Genomic DNA, 21,666 nt, shown 5'->3' with positions numbered 1-21,666 from the left:
AGATGATGCCTCAGAAGACACGCATGAATCATGCAAAGCGGGGACGGCGATAAGAAAGGACCGTGTTAGATCGGAGCGCCACCCGAGGATTGAGTGATTCATGACGATTAATATTATTGAAGAAAATACCGGCTTCTCCTGAACCGTAGATGTGGACCAGGGAATAACTCCGGACTGCACTGCACGTTGCTGCATGGCATCAATAGTCGCGGTCCTAGCTCCAGTCTGCGGCGGGCCCGTCGGCGCGACATCCCCCGCTATCCCTGCTGCAGTAGGTATTACGGAGAATTAAGTAGGACGGGAACGGGGATGAAAGGAGGGCCAGATGAAAATCGGATGAAACCGTTCGGCGGGTTGGCAATGTTTCACATGAGCTAATTATGAGGGAGATCGAATTCGAGAGAAAAAAAGACAACGTGTTGCTGTGTTGGGTATATTAAGTCTATGATACATGCCGGTGATTCAGATTCGGCCCGATGCAGGAAAACGAAATGAAAAGGAAAGAAAAATGACACAAAAGAATGAGAGGAAAAAGATCCGTCCCGTTTGCATCCCTGAATGCAGGGCGATCGGACAGACATCGCGGGACGAGCCTCCGATCGGCGCAAGACGACAGGAAGACAGCGCAGGACGTACGAGTCACTGACGATCAGACGTAAGACCCACGGGGGCTTAGGTTCAGCCAGTCAGTCCATGGGGGCGGAGGTGAAAGCGTCTGTTCACCGTCTCCGCATCGGAAGACAAAGCGCTAACAGGCGATCTTTGCGATCGAGATCCCTGCATCCAGCGCTGTTCTGAAACAAAATGAGATAAACAAAAAAGGTGACTATTAATGCAAGATTCGGTGTACCCATTCGTAGCGCCGGCGCCGGGGAGTTCCGTTCCCATGGGAAAGCGAATGAGAAATGAAGCCAAAAAAGCCAAGACAAGAAACCGAGTATTATGCAGGGCCGGATTCGAAACGAGTGTCTTTGCCCCCTTCCCCTCCCTTCCCCTCACCCGCGCAGACACTTGAGCACGTCTGGCCATACCTGAGTATGGTGTGTGGGTATGGATCGCGCTCGTGTTGTCTCCATATCGTGATACGGGTTGGATCCAAGGATTATTGACGTGAACCGGGATCGAGAGGGAGGGTGACAGGGCGTATTAGTCAGGTCTCAAAAAAGCCCGGTCGATTAAAACAAGAACAAAGAATCGTCGGAGCCGAAACCAGATCGGAAATGAAAAAAAAAGTTGTCATAGCCTTGCCGAGGCGAGAGGGCCCTGGCTCGTCAGGCGCACTGTATTGGGCGTGCCGGAGTCATCGTGTTCGTGGGATAGGGACCGGTTTATTTCGGCAGCGGAGGGAGAGGGCCCTTGGGCGGCGGGCCCGGGCAGGGAGGGAACTGAGAGGATGAGCCGACGGAAGGCATAGTGTGTGGTAGATTGTGTTGTGGTATGAGAGATGCAGATAGCGAGATTTTGCTGTGCTTTGCTTGGTGAAGGCAAGTAGATTAAGGGAAAAGCAGTAAGATGGGCGACAGGGAGGGAAGAACTCGTTTTATAGTCCGATCTCCCTAACTAATCCAAGCCCACCCATTCCTCCGGGCCGTCATCCAGTATTACAAGTCTAAAGTAAATTAGCCCTCCCTAACTAACGAATAATCATCCCTGCAATGAATAGGAGGCTGAGGGGCTCCACTTGATCTGACGTAGACGGAGGAATAATTGCGATTGACTTACGGTGTATCCGGTCCGTAACAACTGTAAGCGGCAATCCAATGGAAAAAACCCCCTTCTTTTCTAGAAGCTCCCCACCCGAACGGTCCTGGTGTGGCGCCGGGGTGGTGTGGTGAACCACTAGTGGATATTTCCGATTCCAATTGTGGCCCAAAAAGGGGCTATACTCTTGACTAGTTAGTTGTACACCATAGTCAAGCAAATAAATGTCTCCCGCTAAGGGATGGTTAGGTTAAACTTGCGGAAGTCCGATGTCCGCCTACCCGGTCCTAAGGTTTTTTTATTTTTATTTTTATTTTTTTCTTCTGTCTCACCCGCGCTGTGCTGGTCTGTCAATGAAATAGTCAAAGCAATCTCCCGTGGCCCCACCACCAGGCTCCATTTTGGTTTCCCTCGATGCGGTGTGCCGGCGTAGCGGAGGCTGTCCACTGACAAGAGTGAGCTTACCACACCCTGATAGGGCTCCGGTGGGCTGGCACGCCCTAAGTTGGTGACTCAACGCGAGCAGGGATGTCGAGGACACGTGCGGGTTTGCAGATCCAGAGAAGTAACACGTAAATCCCCCAAATCTCGGCCGTGCGCCGAGCACTCTTACTGTACTCGTATTCTGTCATGTCAGCTGGAGGGCTGAGCGAGATAGGATGACAGGTCAGGTCATGCTGTGCACTGCACTGCCTGAAATAGTAGTGCTGATTATTAGGATTAGGTGCAACCGGAACACAGCGCCGTTGGTCGCCCGCCGTGGCAGAGGTGGGAACGCCGTCAGGCTCCTCATAGATTATTGTCGGTACTACAGGCAGTAGATGTTGTACAGAGTGGCTACATATGCACCCCTGATACTGTATTCCGGACGATCGTGCGCATCATTGTCCGATAGTCAGTTCCGTAATAGGGAGTACATAGCAGATCTAACTATACCGCGCGGACGCTACGAAGGTGGCGTCAATTGCGTGCTTGTCTGATCGCAATTCGAATGTAGGCAAGACACGACAATCATAATTTATCTCCAATTTGGAGATCGCCTCCTTGTCTCCATGTGCTGTGTCTCCCCGGGGAAATCTTGGACCCCTGGCCCAACCCAATCCCTTCGCGGCTCAAGCGGCACCTTCTCGCATCCAATGGTTCAGTAAATATGGGGCCGAAAGTAAGTTTTCAAAAAAAAAAAAAAAAAAAAAAAAAAATCCCCCAAAATAACCACATGGCAGCACCAAGAATTACCTGATCCTAGCGGAAATCGTAAACTTCAATACGGAGTAGGTACCCGACAAATCCTAAAAAAGAGAAATCTCGGTGCCCCACTACGACATCTCCCGTCGCCGTTCCGCACCGTTGGAAATTGAACCCAGTGGAGGCGCGGGAAAGGAAGTCTCTGTGATTGGGGGGGATGCTTCACGCTCGGAGAAAAAAAAGAAAGTAGAGGATTTCAGGATTCAGGATTCAGGGCCGCCCAAGGCACCACACGTGGTGGAATGTGGATCGGCATGCTCGATCGGGCAGCGGACATACACCGTCCAGCAGCCACTTAGTAGTCCGACAGTGTTTAGGGAAGTCAAAATCCCGCTGCCTACGAAGACTAATAATCGTTGGGAGCCGGGTATCACGGGAAGAGGTTAGGATGAACGGCTGTTTCATCGTGGCTCCACTTCTCGATGAACCGAGGTGTGGTCACAGCCACATGGAGACAAAATAAGAATTTTGGATTTATTTATGGACTCCATACTGTGGGCGGATTGGAAATTACGACCGAAATTCTTTTATGCATGTGAGACACAATGAGACACAGATATTCTCACGGGTGCGAGCGAGGCCAGGGTGCGTCGCGAACCGGCTGGGGATGTCTACTAATTTGCGTCACTGTCGTACAGGAGACACCAATGATAATGGCGTCCAACGGCGCAGCTGCGGCGGTCCGATCGGGTGGGCAGCCTCCTGTGCGCCTAGAGGTCAGCCCTGTAGAGTAGTTAATAATGACATATGCATGTCGACGACCGAGCCGAGAGCGACTGGGGTAGGCTGCGACATGTGTCGGGTGTAGCGCCAACAGAACGGGCAAGGGTAGGGAGCTGACCCATGCAACAATGCAATTTCGTCATGTGTCGCAAAGACCGCCCCGGTCCCGCATGGCGCCGCCGTGGCTGCTGTTTTGTAGAAGCTTGTCCATTTTCACGCGGGACGGGCAGATTTGAAACAACGGCAAGTCGGCGACTCCATTTGATTGCCGAGAATGTGCCAAACGATGCACGTTGCTAGGCGAATCTGCAATGTTGCAGATTCTTTTCGCAGCATCTGTCGTCAACCTCCCTTTCAGGTTGCCGAAAGGGAGTGCTGACCAGCAAAGATCTATGAGAGAACGTCCCGGCAGCCGTCGAAGCTTCAATCCTCATCGACAGACACCTGGGCTTGCGTTGAAATCCAATCCTCCATCAACGGCTGCCCGGTAGGAGCTCTGGTCTTGTCCTCCTTGCGCGTCACCAACAGACATAGCACCCAGCCGCAGATATTAAAGCTTTCGTAATGGGTCCTGAAACGGAGCTTCTTCTCATCGTCCCCGGCTGTGTCTTCAATTTGTGCCTGCCCCTCGTCTGATCGATCGTCGTCTCGTATTGCTTGCGGGATATGGTGCAGGTCCACGTCAGGCTCACTGTCGCTTTCGAGAAGGATTCCAGCACCTGCGGAACCAGCCGAGTCGGTGGAAGGTTTCTGCTGGCCCGATGGTTCATGAAACGTCTTGTTGCGCGTGAGAAGCGAGTGACGCGTCCGGGACTCGCGTAAGAAGATAGCCACCTCGAACTCATCTGCAACAGTTAGAGTGAGGCTCGGATTATTCCCTTAGACCATATACCTTCTGCAATCACATCTTTGACCGGCTTGCCTTTCTTGCGCGCGAAGAGTCTCTCGTTTTCTTCACGCAGCTTGGGCAGCACCAGCGGGCGGATGGCGGCGAAGACGCGCGCAAGCACAGGGCCGCGTGAGTCGAGTAGCCATCGCGAGTCGGAGGGGTTGTCCAGATAGATGCGGCACTCCAGAACGGAGTATTTGCTGATTCGGAGGTACCGCCGGATGGGTGCCATGGTGTTGTTGGGGAAGAAGGGGAGAATAATGGGAGCTGGTGGAATGAGGTGTGATGACCTCAGCAGCGCAGTGATTGGTGTGATGCGCACAGGAGCTTGATTCTCACCCTTGTCTGGACTTGTCTTCTCTCTTCATCTTCGTCTTCTTCCTCTTCTTCTGTGACTCTTTGACCCAAAACGATTGATACCTTTTCGATGATAGATTCTTATTCAATATGAATTGTCTATCCCATCCGGTGTCTTTCCACGTGACCACACCAACCCGATCGCGGAAAGCGACTGGCACTAAAGCGGTCCGGCTCACCCCCAAGGTACTCAACCCACTGGATGTACTTGGTACTTTTCACCTCATAGTATTTTCTATGACATACTAAGTACCAGTACCGGCGGTTGAAATCTCCGAGTGGATGACGGACGTGTGCTCCCAAGGTCCCCAGAACACCAGCCCACTTTCCCGCTCCATTTCCACTTCACGATCAGATTCTGATTTCCAGCATGGTCTTGGTGTCTGCTTCCTCAATTGCTGCTTGACCTCTGCCCACCATCATTTTTGTGCCCGGTCCCTAATCTGGTGCAAACCGTGACAGCCGAGACTCGCCAGTTCTTCGTGCGAGTAACGCTGCACTTCACTCCATGGTCGGCCGGAACAGATAGGCATCTCCAAGCACGAGGTGGTCAACACTGATTCGGTTCGAGGTGATTGGCGCCATAATCAGGCCGTAAGCCCCGTGGGTTCCCATCTTGACAGGCCAACCCGGTTGAATCCTGCACAGGCCATTGGCCGCTGCACGCAAATCGAGGACCTTGGGAGACTCGGACAGTACCGACAGCACACACGCACAAATCACTGGCCCAGTATAAAGTGGTCGCACACGCACACGCTGGTCCACGTCAGTCGAGGAACCCCTCGTTTTCTACCTACTCGGATCTTTCTTTCTTGCGTCTCCCTCCATATCAATCCTCCTCAGATCTGTCCGTGCGCTTGTTCGGGGTTCCACCTTCCGTGGGGAGTCTTTGCTTCTCCATCTGTACGACATTCTAAGTGACGACCATTTGTGTTCGCCCCGCCATGGATTTGAGCCTCGTTAAACGAGATGAATGCGACAGCGGCAATGAGTTCGACGGCCGCATCGGCCTGCGCATCTCCTCCATCTTCGTCATTATGGTCGGGTCGATGTTTGGCGCCCTCTTCCCTGTCATCGCCAAGCGTCTTGGTGGACGTCTGGGGATCCCCTCGTGGACCTTTTTCATTGCCAAGTACTTTGGCTCCGGCGTCATCATTGCAACAGCTTTCATCCATCTCCTGGCTCCGGCCGAGGAGGCACTGACCAACCCCTGTTTGACTGGCCCGATCACATCATACAGCTGGGTGGAAGGCATTGTCCTGATGACCATTATTGTCCTCTTCTTCGTCGAGTTGATGGTCATGCGCTTCTCTCATTTCGGCCAGGGCCATTCGCACGACGAAGAAGGTCACGACCACTCTCACACTGACGATGGACACACCCACCTTGACCCAGCGGAGGAGTCCAAGGCCGCCCACATGCCGGGTGAAGACCACCTGGGCCACTCGCGCGAGCATCACGATGCCGACGACGAGGAGAAAGGTATCCGATCAATCGAGGACTATGCGGCTCAGATGACCTCCATCTTCATTCTGGAGTTCGGCATCATCTTCCACTCGGTGTTCATCGGGCTCACCTTGGCCGTTTCCGGCTCGGAGTTCACAACCCTGTACATCGTGCTCGTCTTCCACCAGACCTTCGAGGGCCTGGGTCTCGGCTCCCGCTTGGCCACTCTCCCGTGGCCGAAATCCAAACGCTCGACACCCTACTGGCTAGGCTTCGCCTATGGGATATCAACCCCACTCGCCATCTCCATTGGGCTGGGCGTTCGCAAGACCTACCCGCCAACTGGCCGCACGACGTTGCTCGTCAACGGTGTCTTCGACTCGATCTCCGCGGGGATCCTGATCTACACGGCGCTGGTGGAGCTGATGGCGCACGAGTTCATGTTCAGCAACTCCATGCGCAAGGCCCCCTTCCGCACCGTGCTGGCTGCCTTTATCCTGCTGTGTCTCGGAGCTGCCTTGATGGCCTTGCTGGGCAAGTGGGCTTAAACTTCTGATGTCAAAGAAGAAAAGGCGTTACGGTTTCATGATGTCGTATACTGTTTTGTTGTTGTCACCCCCTCCTCCTTCCTGATGGTCACTTGACATGCATTTTGCGATACCCAGGGGGCAAGCTGGCTGCCATCTTGCAGCATCTGCACATATTATGTCCGGCGTTAATTCGGTAGTTTTTAGTTTCATGTATCTAGAGCCTTACGCGTCAATTGACTTACAGTCTTAAAGCCAAACCCTGTAGCCCTACGCCGATGGGCTGTTATCTGATCCACCGATCAATCGCATTCAAAACAACACTTCTCACCAGGAGGTCTCTGGTACTACTGTGAGTTCGCCAGCATTGACAGAGGACCAGTGCGATCCGAGGATAACAGGGATGGCACCCCGAAAGATCGATAACATCTCAACACCAAGCCCGAGCCCGAGGCTTCGTCCGAGGCGAGGAAGAACTAGTCAAGTAAGCCGGGGTGGTCTGATCAGCCTGAAACCTTGAAGCAGCCAATTAGCTTTGATCAAACGACGCTGCCTAAAGTTACTTCCATCTAAAGCCCTTTTTCACTATCTGTAAAGCAGGCCGATCCGGATTTCAGATACATAACGAGAATGTATCGCCGAGGGCTAAATCCGAGCTGTTGGCAGGCACATCAGGTAGACCGCTTGCTAGCACCGCACTTTAAATTGAGCTGATCGCAAAGATTGGACCCCTCTTTTTTGCTACAAACAATTCACTGCTCTTCGCATTTCTCTTCGTCCCTCAAAAAATATGTCTCTCACGAACATCGAGCTTAGAGGCGAAGTTGAATCCTATGTGGAATCCAATCTCATCCCCATAAAGCCCAGCCATACACACGCCTATGACAACAGCACTAAGCACGGACTGCCGATGATCGCCGTCTCTCCCGTACAAGGCCAATTCATATCTATGCTTGCGAAACTAGGCGGGGCGCGGAATATCCTCGAAGTCGGCACTTTGGGCGGGTATTCCAGTATCTGGCTTGCTGAAGCCGTTCACGGAAAAGGCAAAGTCACAAGCATTGAGATTGACGAGCAGTGCCGGCAAGTTGCGGTGGACAATCTGCGATTTGCCGGAGTGAAGGTTCCCGAGGAGGTTGAGTCGATTCTTGGTGCGGGTCTGGATGTGCTGCCGATGTTGGTTGCTGAGGTTCAGGAGGGGAAGAGGCAGCCGTTTGACTTTGTCTTTATTGATGCTGATTGGGATAATCAGTGGAACTATTTTGACTATGGGATCAAGTTGGCTAGGGGTAAGGGGAGTGTGGTCTATGTCGATAATGTTGTGAGGGAGATGTTAGAAAGTGGCGTCGTTGGCAACGAAGCGAGAAAGGAAGATGCGAGTGACTTGGTGGCTAGAGTCGGACGGGATGATAGGGTGGAAGCTGTCGTTCTTCAGACAGTTGGAGCAAAGAGCTATGATGGCTTTTTGATGGCATTGGTGAAATAGGCAGCTATCTCTGGGTGGTTCCATCAACAAACACTGCTATTTCACGGCTGGTAGGCGAATCGCTGAACATGGGTATAAGGTGGTTAGAGAGAGAGAACTATAGTAGGATCGACCACACTTACCAAGTCTTGAACTACGCCAGGAGTTATGATTATGCCATAATAAGATCATTAATTGTCCACATCCAGTCACCAATTCATTTTCTATGCCCATCGGGCATGCCAGCTTGTACGTCAATTGATTTTCATGGTCGAATCTAACCTTCCGTCGCCCTACGCCACGTGCTGTTATCTGATCCACCGATCGAGAAATTGGTTAGACCGCATTCAACTCTCCACATCCACCAGCCCAATGGAGTCTTTACTTCTGGCATGCGAGCTTGATTGACAGCTATGTGGAAATGCTCACCAGTTCTACCCGAAACGGCCGACTGAGCTTAACCTTGTTGGGTCGACTAGTAAGTAGACCGACGCCCCTCCCGCTAAGAGCCCGGTTAGGGCTGCATCCTCGTGTTCCTCCATAAGAGTCATCCTCCGATGGCACGCCGTCCACGGCCTTGTCCATCCGGGCGGCCCATGGGCGGGGGCGGGGCCGAGGCCAAACTACCTGATCCGATTTATTTGACTAGTTTCTGCGCCTTACCTAGTATTCTGAAACCGTGATACCCAAGAGCCTTGTTGAGATTTTCAGTTGCCCATCACATGCAACCCTAAGCAATAAAATCCCGAGGTTGATGGAACGAGTAGATGTTCAGTGGTGTCGACATTTAAGAAAGCCTAATCTCATTGAGATAGTATCATGTCAACGTTCACACCAGTCCCTGACGGTAAAGCCGTCTGATTTTTCTTTGAAGATCTCTTGCGTGTTTCTATCACTTACTGACGAGGAGTTTGCTATACTTTCAGATATAGTCTACAGTTTATGCAAAAGCCTTCATTCTTTGGTATCTCCCAAAGAAGGATCGACAAAGATGTCACGGGATGGATTTCCTTCAATGATATTTTTCGATGTCTTGGGGACAATTGTGGAATGGAGATGTTGCATCGCGAACGAACTGAATGCCGCGGCACGAAGGGCTCTGCGAGATGAAGTTCGATATCTGAGTGCCGATGTGCGAACACGTGTCTCTGATATGTCCACCTCGAGCTGGCAGGAGATTGCTGAGGAGTGGCATCGCTCATATATGAACTTCGGAAACACTTACGATGCATCTAAGCCCTTTGTCTCAGTAGATGAGTACAACCGCACTTCTCTGGAAAATATTCTCATCAAATGGCTCCTCCGGGAATTATTTAACGAGGACGATCTCCAAAATTTGACGCTCGCTTGGCATCGGCTTGACTCATACTCTGACAGTGCGCCTGGCCTTTCGTTGCTAAACACTAAATTTTTGACGTCTACATTATCCAATGGTAATGTAAAACTCCTCGGCGACCTACAACAACACAATTCTTTGCCTTTCAAGCACATCACCAGCGCAGAGCATTTCGGTGCTTACAAGCCGTCCCCAGAGGTCTATCATGGTGCTGCTCGCAGATTCGGTTTCAGAAATTCGCAATGTTGTCTCGTGGCAGCCCATCTTGAGGACTTGCAAGCCGCCAAAAAGTGTGGGTTTCAGACAATCTACCTCGAGAGAGACTTAGAAGAAGCTTGGGATAGTAAAGACATTGCACGAGCTAGAGAGGAGGGGTTTGTCGATCTTTGGGTCGGAGTTGGAGGCTCAGGTCTGATTGAAGTTGCTCGATATTTTGAAATAGAAGGTGCATTTTGAATGAAATATCACCCAGTCGGACCCTGAATCAATAGATCCAAACCCCTGGATGGTCCATGGCGGACAGATACCGAAGACTAATCCATGGCATACATAATCTTGGATTGCTCCTCTACGTAAGCCCAAAATTCAGTCGATGATGAAGATCAACGTCAGGATTGAGTGGAATCATTAGCTAGGACTAAGGAATTTTTTTCTTCTTACATCTTTTGCCTCTTCACATCTCTGACGGTATTCAAAATGGATCCTCGATTTATTCTAAGCAACTTTCCACCGAGACGCGCATGGCAGATGCCTCCCATAATAGTTTTCAAACTGATTACTATCATTTCGACCTCAGATGCGATTTGCTTGGCGCTGAGTTGTAAATTCACGCTTGCCTATTACCTCGAAATTCTTAGGCTACTTGGAAGGACTATGCCTGTGACACCCCAGCGGATGTTCTTAGGCGTGAAACGTATCCCATGGATCAGAATATACCTACTTCGTCGACTCCAAAATTCCCGTTGGAAATTTTGCACTCAATGCTGGAGCCTTCATCCACGCTCTGTTCGGAATATACAACCTTTCTGGAGACTGGACCATAAACTGTGCTCTTATGGCTGCCACACACTTGGTAGTCGGAAGTGCTATTTGCCGTACGCTGGTGAATTTGATTTGTGTCCTTGCAGCCTTCTGAATATACACCACAAGCTACAATTGATCTCTCTATGCCATCATGAGCGCCTCAATTCTAAGGATAGTGTTCAACACCTGACAAATCGCAGCTGCGAATGCATTGAGATGTTACTACACACTTGTACCTTCAACGGACATCCCTTCGCACAGGTTCAAACCAACGTCTCGGTCTCATTCGGCTGCCAAGATCAGAGCTTACGCGTGCGTACTCATTTACTATTCGATTTCACAAAGGCGACCCCTTCGCAGCTGGAAAAGTTCTGGGACACACGGCATGATATTTGTGTGCGTGAAAACACTGGAAAGTGGGTTAACCAATTTTTCCTTGAAGCCTGGAATTTCTTCGGCGGAGAAATGGATTGGAAGCCCTGTCAATGGTTTAGTTGGGATGTGAATGACGAAGGACCACTGGAGATTACCTTGAACCGCAATCTGGGTAAGCGTGAATGGCCGAGCAAAAGCTGGATTCGCAACTGTCGCAAAAGTCCTAAGTAGTATTTGGTGCTTTGCTTTTTTCATTCAACATGACAGCAAAGCATAAAATGCTAGGTCAGCATTGGATAGCTTATTAGTTCACGCTTGAATGATTCCCACCTCGGATCCTATGACTTCAGTCAAAATAAATGGACGATCATCCGTTTTTTATAGTAATGTGTGTAGCCAACAACATCGCCTTGCGCATTCTAGTAAAGCTTGGTAATCTCGCCCGTTGGAGTATCTGTTTTCTATGTCGCGACACGTGAACATGAACTTATATGCTTAAAGGTCTTGTGCATTATCAATACATACCCAAGCTTCAATCCATATCATGCCAATGTGTCCCATCTCATCGAAGCACCCAAGCGAGGTGTACAGGTTGAGTGGCAGTCTTGCGATCGACTTCCCTACCATTGGTATCCTCGAATCGTTCTCCTACTCCACGAGTATGTTTTGGGGGGATCTCATAACATAAATACTGAGGAAATGATCAAGGCTCAGTCAGTAGACGCTTGCATTATATACACCTGAGCTCATCTTGGTTTCACCCGGAGGTTACTAGTCACCGACCCTGCGGAGAAGGGTGAGCTCGTCGTCGGTGCTATCTAATAAGAATAAGTAAGGATAAATAAGGATAGTATACTGAAAACGCCTCCCTCTACCCATCCACGGCCAACCGCCCGATCACATCCAACCCCCACTCGTCAGCCCGCGGGCCCATCTCCAACTCCTCCAACTCCTGCAGCTCGATCCCACCCCCTCCACAGCAGCACCACCATCTCCTCGCCTCTCACGCCTCCACCTCCTAAACCTCCGCCGCAACCTCCGGCCAGCGTCCCCCAACCCAACCACTCCAACAACCACTCCGAACACCTCCGCAAAGTAAGTCAAAGCTTCTGGAACCATTTTTCTGTATAGTGTTAGCCAGCCATAAAAAGAAGAGGGGGGGAGGGGAACTCACACTGGTGCTTGTTGACGAAAGGAAAAGGGAAAAGGGAAAAGAGGAAATGTCACTTAACCTTCTATCGGGCCTCGTACCTTCCATGATTGTATTAGTTGCTCAGGAGATGGGTGTCAACATAAGATTATAAGGAAAGTGCAGTCTGCTCCGTTCCTGTGGCAGGCTCTCTGCTTGAATCGGCTCAGTCCCGTTCTCCCCTCGTAGAGCAAGAACGTTAGAAAGAGGTTTCCCTCTGCCTGCTGAAATACCCGGTGAGAGCTAGTCGCGGAGACAACAAGCTTCTTGCTCTCTTTCGTATTCTCGCCTAGGTCGACGTTTTTTACCACCGGGCCAGCTTTTTCAGCGAGAGAAAGTCTCCAAGCAATGTTACATCAAGACGAAGCAGCAATGACAATGGCCAAAATGTGTCCTTTTATCTGGAGCACATTTCCATCGAATTCGAATTGCCCCGTGGTCTTCTTACGTCGGTTTGCACCCTCTACCATTTTGCGTACCTGGTTGCTATTTAGGGCATCTATCATTATTGGTCAGTCCCAATCCAAGCTTCTCCGCACTTCCCTCCATTCTGTCATTCTTCCTTTCCTCGTCTCTTCTCACCCCACCATTCCCAATCCTCAATTCAACCCCAATAACCCAATCCAAACCCAAACACAACACAAGATGCAACTCCGCTCCCTCCTCATCCTGGCCGTGGCCTCCCTCGCCACCGCCGCCGACCTCGGCATCGAAACTACCCACAAGGTCGACTGCTCCCGCAAGACCGCCAACGGCGACACCATCTCCATGCACTACCGCGGCACGCTACAGTCCGATGGATCTGAGTTCGACGCGAGCTACAAGCGAAACACACCGTTGACCTTTAAGTTGGGCACGGGGCGGGTGATTAAGGGGTGAGAGCTTCTGCCCCTCTTTTCTTTCCTTATCACTGATGTGCATCGCTAACGAGCGGCTTTTGCAGCTGGGACCAAGGTCTCCTTGACATGTGCATCGGCGAGAAGCGCACGCTGACCATCCCGCCCGAGTTCGGCTACGGCGACCGCGGCGTGGGGCCGATTCCCGGCGGTGCGACGCTGGTGTTTGAGACGGAGTTGATGAGCATTGACGGTGTCGATAAGGATGAACTGTAGTCGGTTTTATTTTGGAGATTTATGGTTTATACCCAAAGGCACCGCGTGCCTCGAGACGCCGCCTTGTTTAAAAACCTTGCCTTTCAAGATAATGCATGGAGGGAGTGCTTAACCGGCCCCCGATATACACTCGATCGGGATCATCCCAGGTTGTAAAAGCGCACGTCGCCCGTAGTACTCTGATCGGGTAATAATCCTAGCTGTTGCAGCAAGACCCATACGTTGTGGGCGTTGCGTTAGCGGGAGTTGTGAATGGAGGATCTGTGGTTTATATTCAATTCGGGTCTGCTCTATTTACACATATCCACAGGGGTATCTCATCTAGTACAAAACAAAGCCACTCTAATATACAATGACCCCATCAATCCATAGCGTCAAGGTTGTTCTCCTCGGATGCATCATTCTCCGAGACTAAAATGCCCACCAGACACTCCCCCAGCATCCCATCCCAGTTAACCCACGGGTGAATCTCCTGGAACAGCTGCGCCGAGTCCTTCCCCGCGCCGCGCAGGAGCTCGCCTTTCCCACCGGGGTGATAGGGCAGATAAGGCGAGATATTGTAGACCTTGCCCTGATACGAAGTCCAGGCATCGCGGCCCTTGCGCCCGTTCTGCGTCTTCAGCATCGACGGCGTCACCCGCAGCAAGCCCGGAGGCATTCCTGCACCGCGAAGCTGGTTGTTCGGGTTCGCGGCGAGGGCGGCCCAGTCTAGCGGCGAGTAACCCGGTTCGAGGATGACTTTGCTGCGCGCTCCATTGGAGGGTTTCTTCAGGTTCTGCGGGGCGAGAGTGCTACTGCTGAGGCGGCTGCCACCGCCGCCGCTGGCAGGGACACGTAGGGAGGATGCAGCGGAAGGTGGTGGGCGCAGGGAGCTGGACATGTTGTTTGGACGAGGGGGCTGGAGTTGGCCGGAGGTGACGTTGGGTGTAGGCCGGGGTCGGGGAGCGGGAGGGGGAGGCATTAGGGATGAGGCCGGGGCGGGCGTGCGTTGTGCCGATGGAGCGGTCATGAGAGATGATGGCGACGTTGTGCCTCCATGATCCATTGACGGTGTCTTTCTGGCCATATTGCGCTGCACGGGAGGTGTTGGCGCGTCTGCGGACGGGGCGCTTCCGGTCGTGTCTTCGTCGAGACTGAATGTTGGCACCGTAAGCCCCGATGGGGTGGACGCAGACGCCTTAGGCGTGGTCTGAGACTCGTCCTCCTCGATCTCTATCAATGGGGCGTTTGAGTCGCTTACGCCATGCTTTGCCTGCGAGTGCTCGTCCGCAGTCGGAGAAAGTGGCGGCACGTCGGAGGTGGGTTCCGGAGGGACAGAAAAACCGGTCCACCAGCGTGGAGGATAGCGGTAGGCGAAATAGCCCGCGGTTGCGATTAGACTGGCCACACCGACCCAGCCCATTCCGGACTGAGCTTGAGCGAACGACGTTGGAGCGGAAGAGGAAGGAGAGTGAAAGAGAAGAAAATGAGGGATGAAGGGAGACTCTTTGGCCCGTGCACACTATCTGAGCCCTAACTCTCTGTCTATACAAATGTACCATGAGTGCCAGATGACGGCCATGATGTCAAGACCGCATCACTATAAGGATGGAAAACTGCTATGTCTGTAGAAACCAGTGTCTTGAACATGGTCGTGGCAACAGAGCTCTCAGGGATCAAATGTTGCGCAACACACTCATGTCCACGTCGGACGCCGTCCTGCTCTTCGACGCAGGAGCAGGTCAGGTAAGACAGAGTCTCAATTGGAAGTCTGTACTTAACACCTCTACAGTCGCAAGGAAGTCGGCAATTCCAGGAAGACCGTTGCACATTCATCCTGCCGGACCAATTCCCTGCCAAGACAGATGATAAGCTTGCCTTTTTTGCTATCTACGACGGACAGTAAGAATCCTAGGACTTTATGACGGGCATATTGATAATAGATTGCTTGCAGTGGCTCTGGATTGGTTTCAGAACATGCTAGTCGCAACCTACACCACCTTCTAGCCAAGCGCCCTGAGTTTGATCAGGGAAACTATGTCGCAGCCATTCGAGGAGCCTTGTCAGACATGGACGGGGAACTGCTCGAGACTTTCAAGCATGAGACATCCGAGCCAGCAATGTCTGGATCTACAGTCGCCTTGTGTTTCGTGAATCTAACAAAGGGCGACTTGATCGTCTCCAACCTCGGCGATTCGTGCGTGATCCTGGCGGAGCGGGATCCTAAAACAGACCGTCCGTACCATATGGTGTGCACCGTGCAGTTCCCTCTGCATGGCCGTCAGTATTAACAGTTGCACTAGCGCCGCCTAACCATGGCTCACAAGCCAGATGTGCCTAGCGAACAGGTCCGCATCGAGAAAGCAGGCGGCAAGGTCAATACACGCAGCGGAAGTGCTCGCCTTGGTGAGTGTTTTGGTGCTATTGTCTAAGAAAGATCAGTATTGATGATCTCATAAATAGGCTCTTTGAACATGTCTCGAGCTATCGGCGACCTGCAGTATAAGAACCCGGTCAACACCCTCGACGAGGACAGCTCGACTCAACACACTCGACGAGCATCCTCATCATCTACTCCGTCCGAAGCAAGAGGAGACTTTATATCAAACGAACCGTACACGTCTAATCACACACTGCAGTCAGACCGTCGGTACTTGCTGGTCATCGTCTCCGACGGCGTGAGTGACCATACGGATGACGCCAGTTTGATTCAACATGTGATGAAGCTATCGATGCGAGGGATGAGGGCTAGCGATGTCGCGCAGGAGATCGCATCCACTGCTGCCAGCCGCCCCACAAGTGACAATGCTTCTTGTATCGTTGCGATGCTGGATGGACAAAAGTCGTGATTTTCCGGGTCAAGTGCGAGTCGGTTCACTCGTTGCATATCTCTAGCGTCAATAAAACGGTTAGTTGGTTGGCACAGGTCATGGATTGCATTCAAGATCTGGAACCAATATAGTGTCTCCAATTATAGAATGCGCTTCTCTGGGGCCGCACTTGGGGCCATCCCAGTGGCCATAGAGCAACTCCACAAAACTCCCGCATCCTTCTGGCCCATCAACTCGATCTACAGTAATTGAATTAGAGCTTTTTTTTTTTTTTTTCAATTGGCTGCAAAGCGTAGAAGTGAGTGAAGCAAAACGGCTATGCAATATGGAAAATACGTCACTACGTACAATGATGCTCTGGCTGTAACTAGTACAGTTACTCTCGCGAGTCTCGCGACCGATACTCCTCAGAGTGATACGGCTCAAATTCCGGGCCCTCAAACATCTCTTCCTTATCCTCATTATCCGCAGGAACATGCTTGTAGGACTTCCTCTCTCGCCCCTTTTTCACAGCCCAATAAATCCCCGCGCTCGATGCGCCTACGGCGACCATAGCCAGCACGAAAATGAAGAAGCCCCCGATTCCTTTGATAACCTCAACGATTCTGAGCAGATCATTAGCCATTTCTGGGCGATTGTGGTGCTCTCTCCCTGCACCGCCCTTTGAGTAGCGAAGAGCTGGGTCCTCGGCAGTAGGCTCACTTGATTCCCGGAAGCCTGCCTTTGCCCATTGCGGAGGCTTTCCTGTGCGTTGGACATCGGACGTGCCTAAGACGTTGCCGTCGCGGTCGAGTGCTTCGGCAGAGATCCAGTCCATGTAGCCGGCTGCGATAAATAGGGTTTCGAAATTGACTTTCTTGACGTTCCCAATCAAGATTGGATCTTGCTTATTCCATCCCTGTGCGTAGAAGTTCCAAGAATCGACTTCTGTTGCACCGTTCCAGCTAACATAAATAGTGGTTATTAGACTGTCTGAATTGGTCCCTATCACGGTGGCCACCACATCAGGTGGTTCGGTTGGTCGTCCGACGAACGTGGATTTGTAGGCCCGGTACGTACTGAAGCGGGAAGAAGCAAATCGAGCCTCGACCAGTTTGTCGCCGTTAGGTGCGAATTCAGTGTGATAACCGTCATCACCCCATCCGACAAAGATATTGTCATTGTCGAGATACTGTACGTTCCCTCGAAGGCGGGAAAGTCCTCCGTCGGGCCGCTCTAGCCGACGAAGGAGAGTGGCTTTCATGGGGCTAACTGTGGTATCCAGTTGCACGAGTAAAGCGGATGATACCTTCTCTTCCTTCTCGTACTCATCAGCTGCGTTGTTCAAAAGGGTAATTGTATGATGCGTTCCGTTCGATTTGACAAATCTGGCGTCATGCTGCTTGGAGAATTTAAAGTCAACGACGAAGTCGCTCCTAGATCCGCCGAATCGCCACATGATAGAGCCATCCTCGCCGGAGATCAGATAGATGGTATTGGTATATCGCAAGGAGATCAAGTAGTTTCCGTCCTCGTTCTTGTCAACCGAGTTAATATGTACGTAGTCGTATCCTGGTCTGCCTGCGGCGGGAGAATCCGCGTCGAGCTTAATGGACTCTAGAAGGTTGACATTTTGAGGTCCATCTGACCTCCACTTAAAGGCAATATGGCCGGTCTCCGTATCAACCTCGTAAAACCCGCCCGTAATGAGATATGAGTCTTCGTCAGGGCGACCAAGTTCATGAAGAGGAATTCGTTCGTCCTTGTCTACGCAGGCCAGCGCAAAGTGGCCTCCGGGGAGCACGTTAAATTCACGAACGTTGAACTCTTTGAGACCTTCCAGAGCCTCTACGGCCTTTTCAACCGTGTAGTTCTGGCTCAGGATAATCCCCTGTCCACGGGTACTGCCACTCATATCTCGTTGCTCAATAAAGGAGAGGCGTGGGTCCTCGCCGGTGTTGTGAAGGGGTTTGAAATCGAATATATTGCGGTTTCCGAACAGGTATGAGCCGGCCCAGATGAGAATCTATGGCATCACGATTGTCAGTTAATTGTCCCGCTTTTCACAAAGGCAACATACCCCGTCTTGATCATATATATACGGTCCAATCTGGTACTGACGGAATCTTTTTGTTTCAAAAGATTGGGGTGCGCCATCCGCAATTGGCGCAACAAACCAGTATCCGGGGCTCACGCGAGCGCGGTCATGCCATTTGATATCCCATTTCTCGGCCCTGATTTCGGGGAGCTAGGTGGTCTTAGCAGTGGAGATATGAGGAGATTAAGGCTTGCTCACGGTGACAAATGACATTAGGTCACCATCGTGGGTTTGTGCAGCAGCGCTGCAGATGAATGATAGTAGTAATGTAGAGAAGGTGATCATGATGGATTGAGGTCGCGAGAAATGCGACCATCAATACGAGTGCATGGAAAGTGTAGAAGGAGGTCTAGGAAACAGCGAGCACAAGAGCAAAAGAGCTGTGTTATGCTAACACGGTGTGATGATGCGACATGGGGCCGTTCTTCTGCCTCTTCATCACGGATGATGTAGACCAACGGGCGGTTTTCGTTTCAGACCCAGAGCTGAAGGACGATCCCCCATGTGGCAAGAAAAATGATTCATGTCCATACAATGTTGCTCAATGGCCCCTATAGCTTCTGGAGAGAGAACGCATAACACTAGCATAACTTGAAACGACTGGACCACACTCCTGCCTTGAGGGTACAGTAGCATCCACCTACATAGTAACGATCGGCTAGATCAAGCATATAGACTCGGCCAGTGAATAGTGACTTAGATTAACCGATCTATTCTTCAGGCGATCTTGAACTACACCATGATCGAAGCCTAATTCGGCGCTCGAGGGTTGTGGGGATATTGTGGAATCCAGTGTGGGGGTCCGGTTTTGTGTCATCCATGTTCGAAGGTATTTATCTGTATTAATTCGGCGGCGCACATTCATAACTGATATGTGAGTAGACGACGACTCAGCAGGGTCCAGAGAACACACAACTGTGATGGATATGGCATCTTCGTCCTCCTTGTTTACTAGATGAGCCCTGTGATGGGGAGTGTCTGCAATCTTGTGGCTGCAATTCCCGCACAGCTCCAAGGTCCTTGTCCATCTGTATGACTATGATCACGCAATCCGCGTGTCCACAAAGGATTCTGTGTGCTGCAGTTTAGTTCGGGGTACGGAGAAGAATACAGATTAAAAGAATCAGCGGTGTCCAGGACTTCACAGTTTGCGTTCTGCTCATGCGGGAAAGATATGCAAGTTTATCCCAAATAGTCAACCATGACCGAAGTCAAGCCGCAGTAGGCCATCCATAGTGACGGAACCTACTACTATTTACTACCTGCAGGTAAATATGCGCTGTCCTGATACGACACCCCACATGGAGAGCTCTTCGGATTTGCTCGGAGAACTGAAACAACCCACAAGGATTCCGAAGGAACCGTCGATGGATTTTTTCCAGGCAAACTTCCATCATTTGTGCAGAATTGGCTCCCACTGGAGAAAAACACCAGCCATTTGACAAGGTTCACAGTAGTTCAGAAGTTAAAATCAACGGTGCTGCAGGCAGGTAAAAATACTAATCTTGAACTCGTGGGGCGATCGAGCAATAGTGCAGAGAAGCGGAGTCGGTTCACGAGGCTCGCGACAAAAATAGTATCCCTACAGAGATGAATTCATCAATGCTAGAAGCGATGGTGAGTTCAGGTTGCATGTGCGAGGGGATCGGATATCCCGCGAACCGGCTAGAGTGAAAAGGGGGCAAGGCCGAATCATGCGAGTCATCGTCGGGTAGAACCACCCTTACCCGAAGAAGAAGGTCGTTCAACTGCGCCCGGCCTGACATGTTGGTCTTTGCCGCCTAACGTTAGATTTCTCGTCAAGCTAAGCACACCTCGTATTCCCAGGCAACCCTCTCAACGGCAAAGTAGAACAGCCACATCAGAACTATAAATGGTTTTCGGTTGTAAACACACAAAAAAGAGGGATCTTAGTCAGCCCCCGCTTGGCAGTAACTAACTAGGCAACTGGTTAATCGATACGATAATGATAAAATTCGGTCCGGGGTCGGAGTGGCTGAACCAACCATATCCTCTTGTTTAACGCCGGATCTATCGCCCGTAAACGAGAGGTTCCAAGCACGGGAAATCAGGAATCGGGCAACACGCACTCATACCCGTTTAGGCAGGCGATCAAACGTAATGGATCCCTTCACCAAGCCGATGAGTAAGACTCGGCCGTGGCTAACCACCTTCCACAACGGTCAATTGCTAAAGAGGTCGCTTGCCGGCCCTCCTCTTCTTCTTTAACCCTCTTCTCCTTCGTCTGTCGCCGCGACCCTTTTTCAACTTATGTCCGTCTAACGGAAGAAAAAAATTTTGGTCGCCACTTCGACTGACATGGGACACGCACCAGGGTGGAGCAACTTCCATGTGGGAAGAGAGTGCAGCCACCTGAAATGGTCGAAGAACATTGCTCCCAAGCTGACCGTCTCGTCCGGAGAGACCGTCACCTTCGACGCCGTTGACAGCAGCAACGGTCAACTGTCAGTCACCTCCGACTCCTCGGCGATCAAGTCCCTCGATCTCGGCCTGGCCAATCCCGTCTTCGGGCCAGTTTATGTGCAAGATGCAGAGCCGGGTGATGTCCTCAAGGTAGAGATCCTGAACCTGGAAGTGGCCGACTGGGGCTGGTCCGCTATCATTCCTGGGTTCGGCCTGCTGGCGGACGAATTCCCTGAGCCGGAACTCAAAATCTGGTCGCTCGATCGGGAGAAGGGATATGCCGGGTTTAAAAATATGCGCATCCCGCTACGGCCGTTCCTCGGGTGCATGGGCCTGGCGCCGGCCAACAATGATGAACTCTCCACCGTTCCGCCCACAAACCACGGCGGGAATATGGACTGTCGGGAACTGAGCGTTGGCTCTGTCGTCTACCTGCCCGTCCAGACGGCCGGTGCACTTTTCAGCTGCGGCGACGGACACGCGGCCCAGGGCCACGGCGAGGTCTGCGGGACTGCCATTGAAACTCCCATCCGCGCGACCCTCCGCTTCGAGCTCTGTAAGGGCCGGTCATGGGTCACTACACCTCACTATCAGACTCCTCCGCTGGCACAGATTCCCAATCCCCTTCCCGACCTGGGGACATACGGCGTCCTGGGAGTTGCCTCGGATCTGCTCGAGGCCACGAAAAACGCCACGCGGAATTTCATCCAATGGCTTGTCGAAACTCGGGGACTCACTCGCAGCGAGGCGTATATCCTTGCCAGCGTTGCTGGGGACTTGCTGATTACCGAGGCAGTCAATGTGCCCAACTATGAAGTGGCCATGAGTCTACCTTTGGGGACTTTTGTTTGATCTGCCAGGTAAGGAGAAGAAGTGGAAGTAATAATTCCGCGATCTCACATACCACTTTGTCGCAATCTGTTATTTGATGGCGTAATATTCAGGATTCTTCCCTTGTTTCTCGGTT

The 21,666-nt window shown here is 51.6% G+C and overlaps 9 protein-coding genes across 9 annotated transcripts; 6 read left to right on the top strand and 3 right to left on the bottom strand.

Moving 5' to 3' along the window:
- Positions 1-4,092: 4,092 nt before the first annotated feature.
- N7474_009417 (uncharacterized protein) lies at positions 4,093-4,790 on the bottom strand (the record flags this gene model as incomplete). Its single annotated transcript, XM_057200827.1, has 2 exons — positions 4,093-4,514; positions 4,562-4,790. The coding sequence occupies 2 exons, from the start codon at positions 4,788-4,790 to the stop codon at positions 4,093-4,095; spliced, it is 651 nt and encodes a 216-aa protein (XP_057048814.1).
- A 1,069-nt stretch (positions 4,791-5,859) lies between these two features.
- zrfB (low-affinity Zn(2+) transporter ZRT2) lies at positions 5,860-6,909 on the top strand (the record flags this gene model as incomplete). The annotated part of the gene is made up of 1 exon (XM_057200826.1): positions 5,860-6,909. The coding sequence occupies one exon, from the start codon at positions 5,860-5,862 to the stop codon at positions 6,907-6,909; it is 1,050 nt and encodes a 349-aa protein (XP_057048813.1).
- A 769-nt stretch (positions 6,910-7,678) lies between these two features.
- N7474_009415 (O-methyltransferase) lies at positions 7,679-8,374 on the top strand (the record flags this gene model as incomplete). The annotated part of the gene is made up of 1 exon (XM_057200825.1): positions 7,679-8,374. The coding sequence occupies one exon, from the start codon at positions 7,679-7,681 to the stop codon at positions 8,372-8,374; it is 696 nt and encodes a 231-aa protein (XP_057048812.1).
- A 970-nt stretch (positions 8,375-9,344) lies between these two features.
- Positions 9,345-10,145, top strand: N7474_009414 (uncharacterized protein; the record flags this gene model as incomplete). The annotated part of the gene is made up of 1 exon (XM_057200824.1): positions 9,345-10,145. One exon carries the CDS (start codon positions 9,345-9,347, stop codon positions 10,143-10,145), a length of 801 nt encoding a protein of 266 aa, XP_057048811.1.
- A 2,776-nt stretch (positions 10,146-12,921) lies between these two features.
- Positions 12,922-13,388, top strand: fkbp3 (peptidylprolyl isomerase family protein FPR2; the record flags this gene model as incomplete). Its single annotated transcript, XM_057200823.1, has 2 exons — positions 12,922-13,151; positions 13,220-13,388. The coding sequence occupies 2 exons, from the start codon at positions 12,922-12,924 to the stop codon at positions 13,386-13,388; spliced, it is 399 nt and encodes a 132-aa protein (XP_057048810.1).
- A 361-nt stretch (positions 13,389-13,749) lies between these two features.
- N7474_009412 (cytochrome b5-like heme/steroid binding domain-containing protein) lies at positions 13,750-14,790 on the bottom strand (the record flags this gene model as incomplete). Its single annotated transcript, XM_057200822.1, has 1 exon — positions 13,750-14,790. One exon carries the CDS (start codon positions 14,788-14,790, stop codon positions 13,750-13,752), a length of 1,041 nt encoding a protein of 346 aa, XP_057048809.1.
- Positions 14,791-15,047: 257 nt separating this feature from the next.
- Positions 15,048-16,216, top strand: N7474_009411 (PP2C family serine/threonine-protein phosphatase; the record flags this gene model as incomplete). Its single annotated transcript, XM_057200821.1, has 5 exons — positions 15,048-15,113; positions 15,160-15,269; positions 15,322-15,616; positions 15,671-15,773; positions 15,831-16,216. 5 exons carry the CDS (start codon positions 15,048-15,050, stop codon positions 16,214-16,216), a joined length of 960 nt encoding a protein of 319 aa, XP_057048808.1.
- A 358-nt stretch (positions 16,217-16,574) lies between these two features.
- On the bottom strand, positions 16,575-18,560 carry N7474_009410 (uncharacterized protein; the record flags this gene model as incomplete). Its single annotated transcript, XM_057200820.1, has 3 exons — positions 16,575-18,203; positions 18,258-18,425; positions 18,474-18,560. 3 exons carry the CDS (start codon positions 18,558-18,560, stop codon positions 16,575-16,577), a joined length of 1,884 nt encoding a protein of 627 aa, XP_057048807.1.
- Positions 18,561-20,594: 2,034 nt separating this feature from the next.
- Positions 20,595-21,551, top strand: N7474_009409 (acetamidase/formamidase family protein; the record flags this gene model as incomplete). The annotated part of the gene is made up of 1 exon (XM_057200819.1): positions 20,595-21,551. The coding sequence occupies one exon, from the start codon at positions 20,595-20,597 to the stop codon at positions 21,549-21,551; it is 957 nt and encodes a 318-aa protein (XP_057048806.1).
- Between the last annotated feature and the right edge of the window lie 115 nt (positions 21,552-21,666).

The sequence above is a fragment of the Penicillium riverlandense genome, assembly GCF_028828495.1.
Source record: "Penicillium riverlandense strain IBT 135883 chromosome Unknown utg000008l_segment0_segment0, whole genome shotgun sequence".
Lineage (NCBI taxonomy): Eukaryota > Fungi > Ascomycota > Eurotiomycetes > Eurotiales > Aspergillaceae > Penicillium > Penicillium riverlandense.
This window is presented reverse-complemented; position numbering and strand designations above follow the sequence as displayed.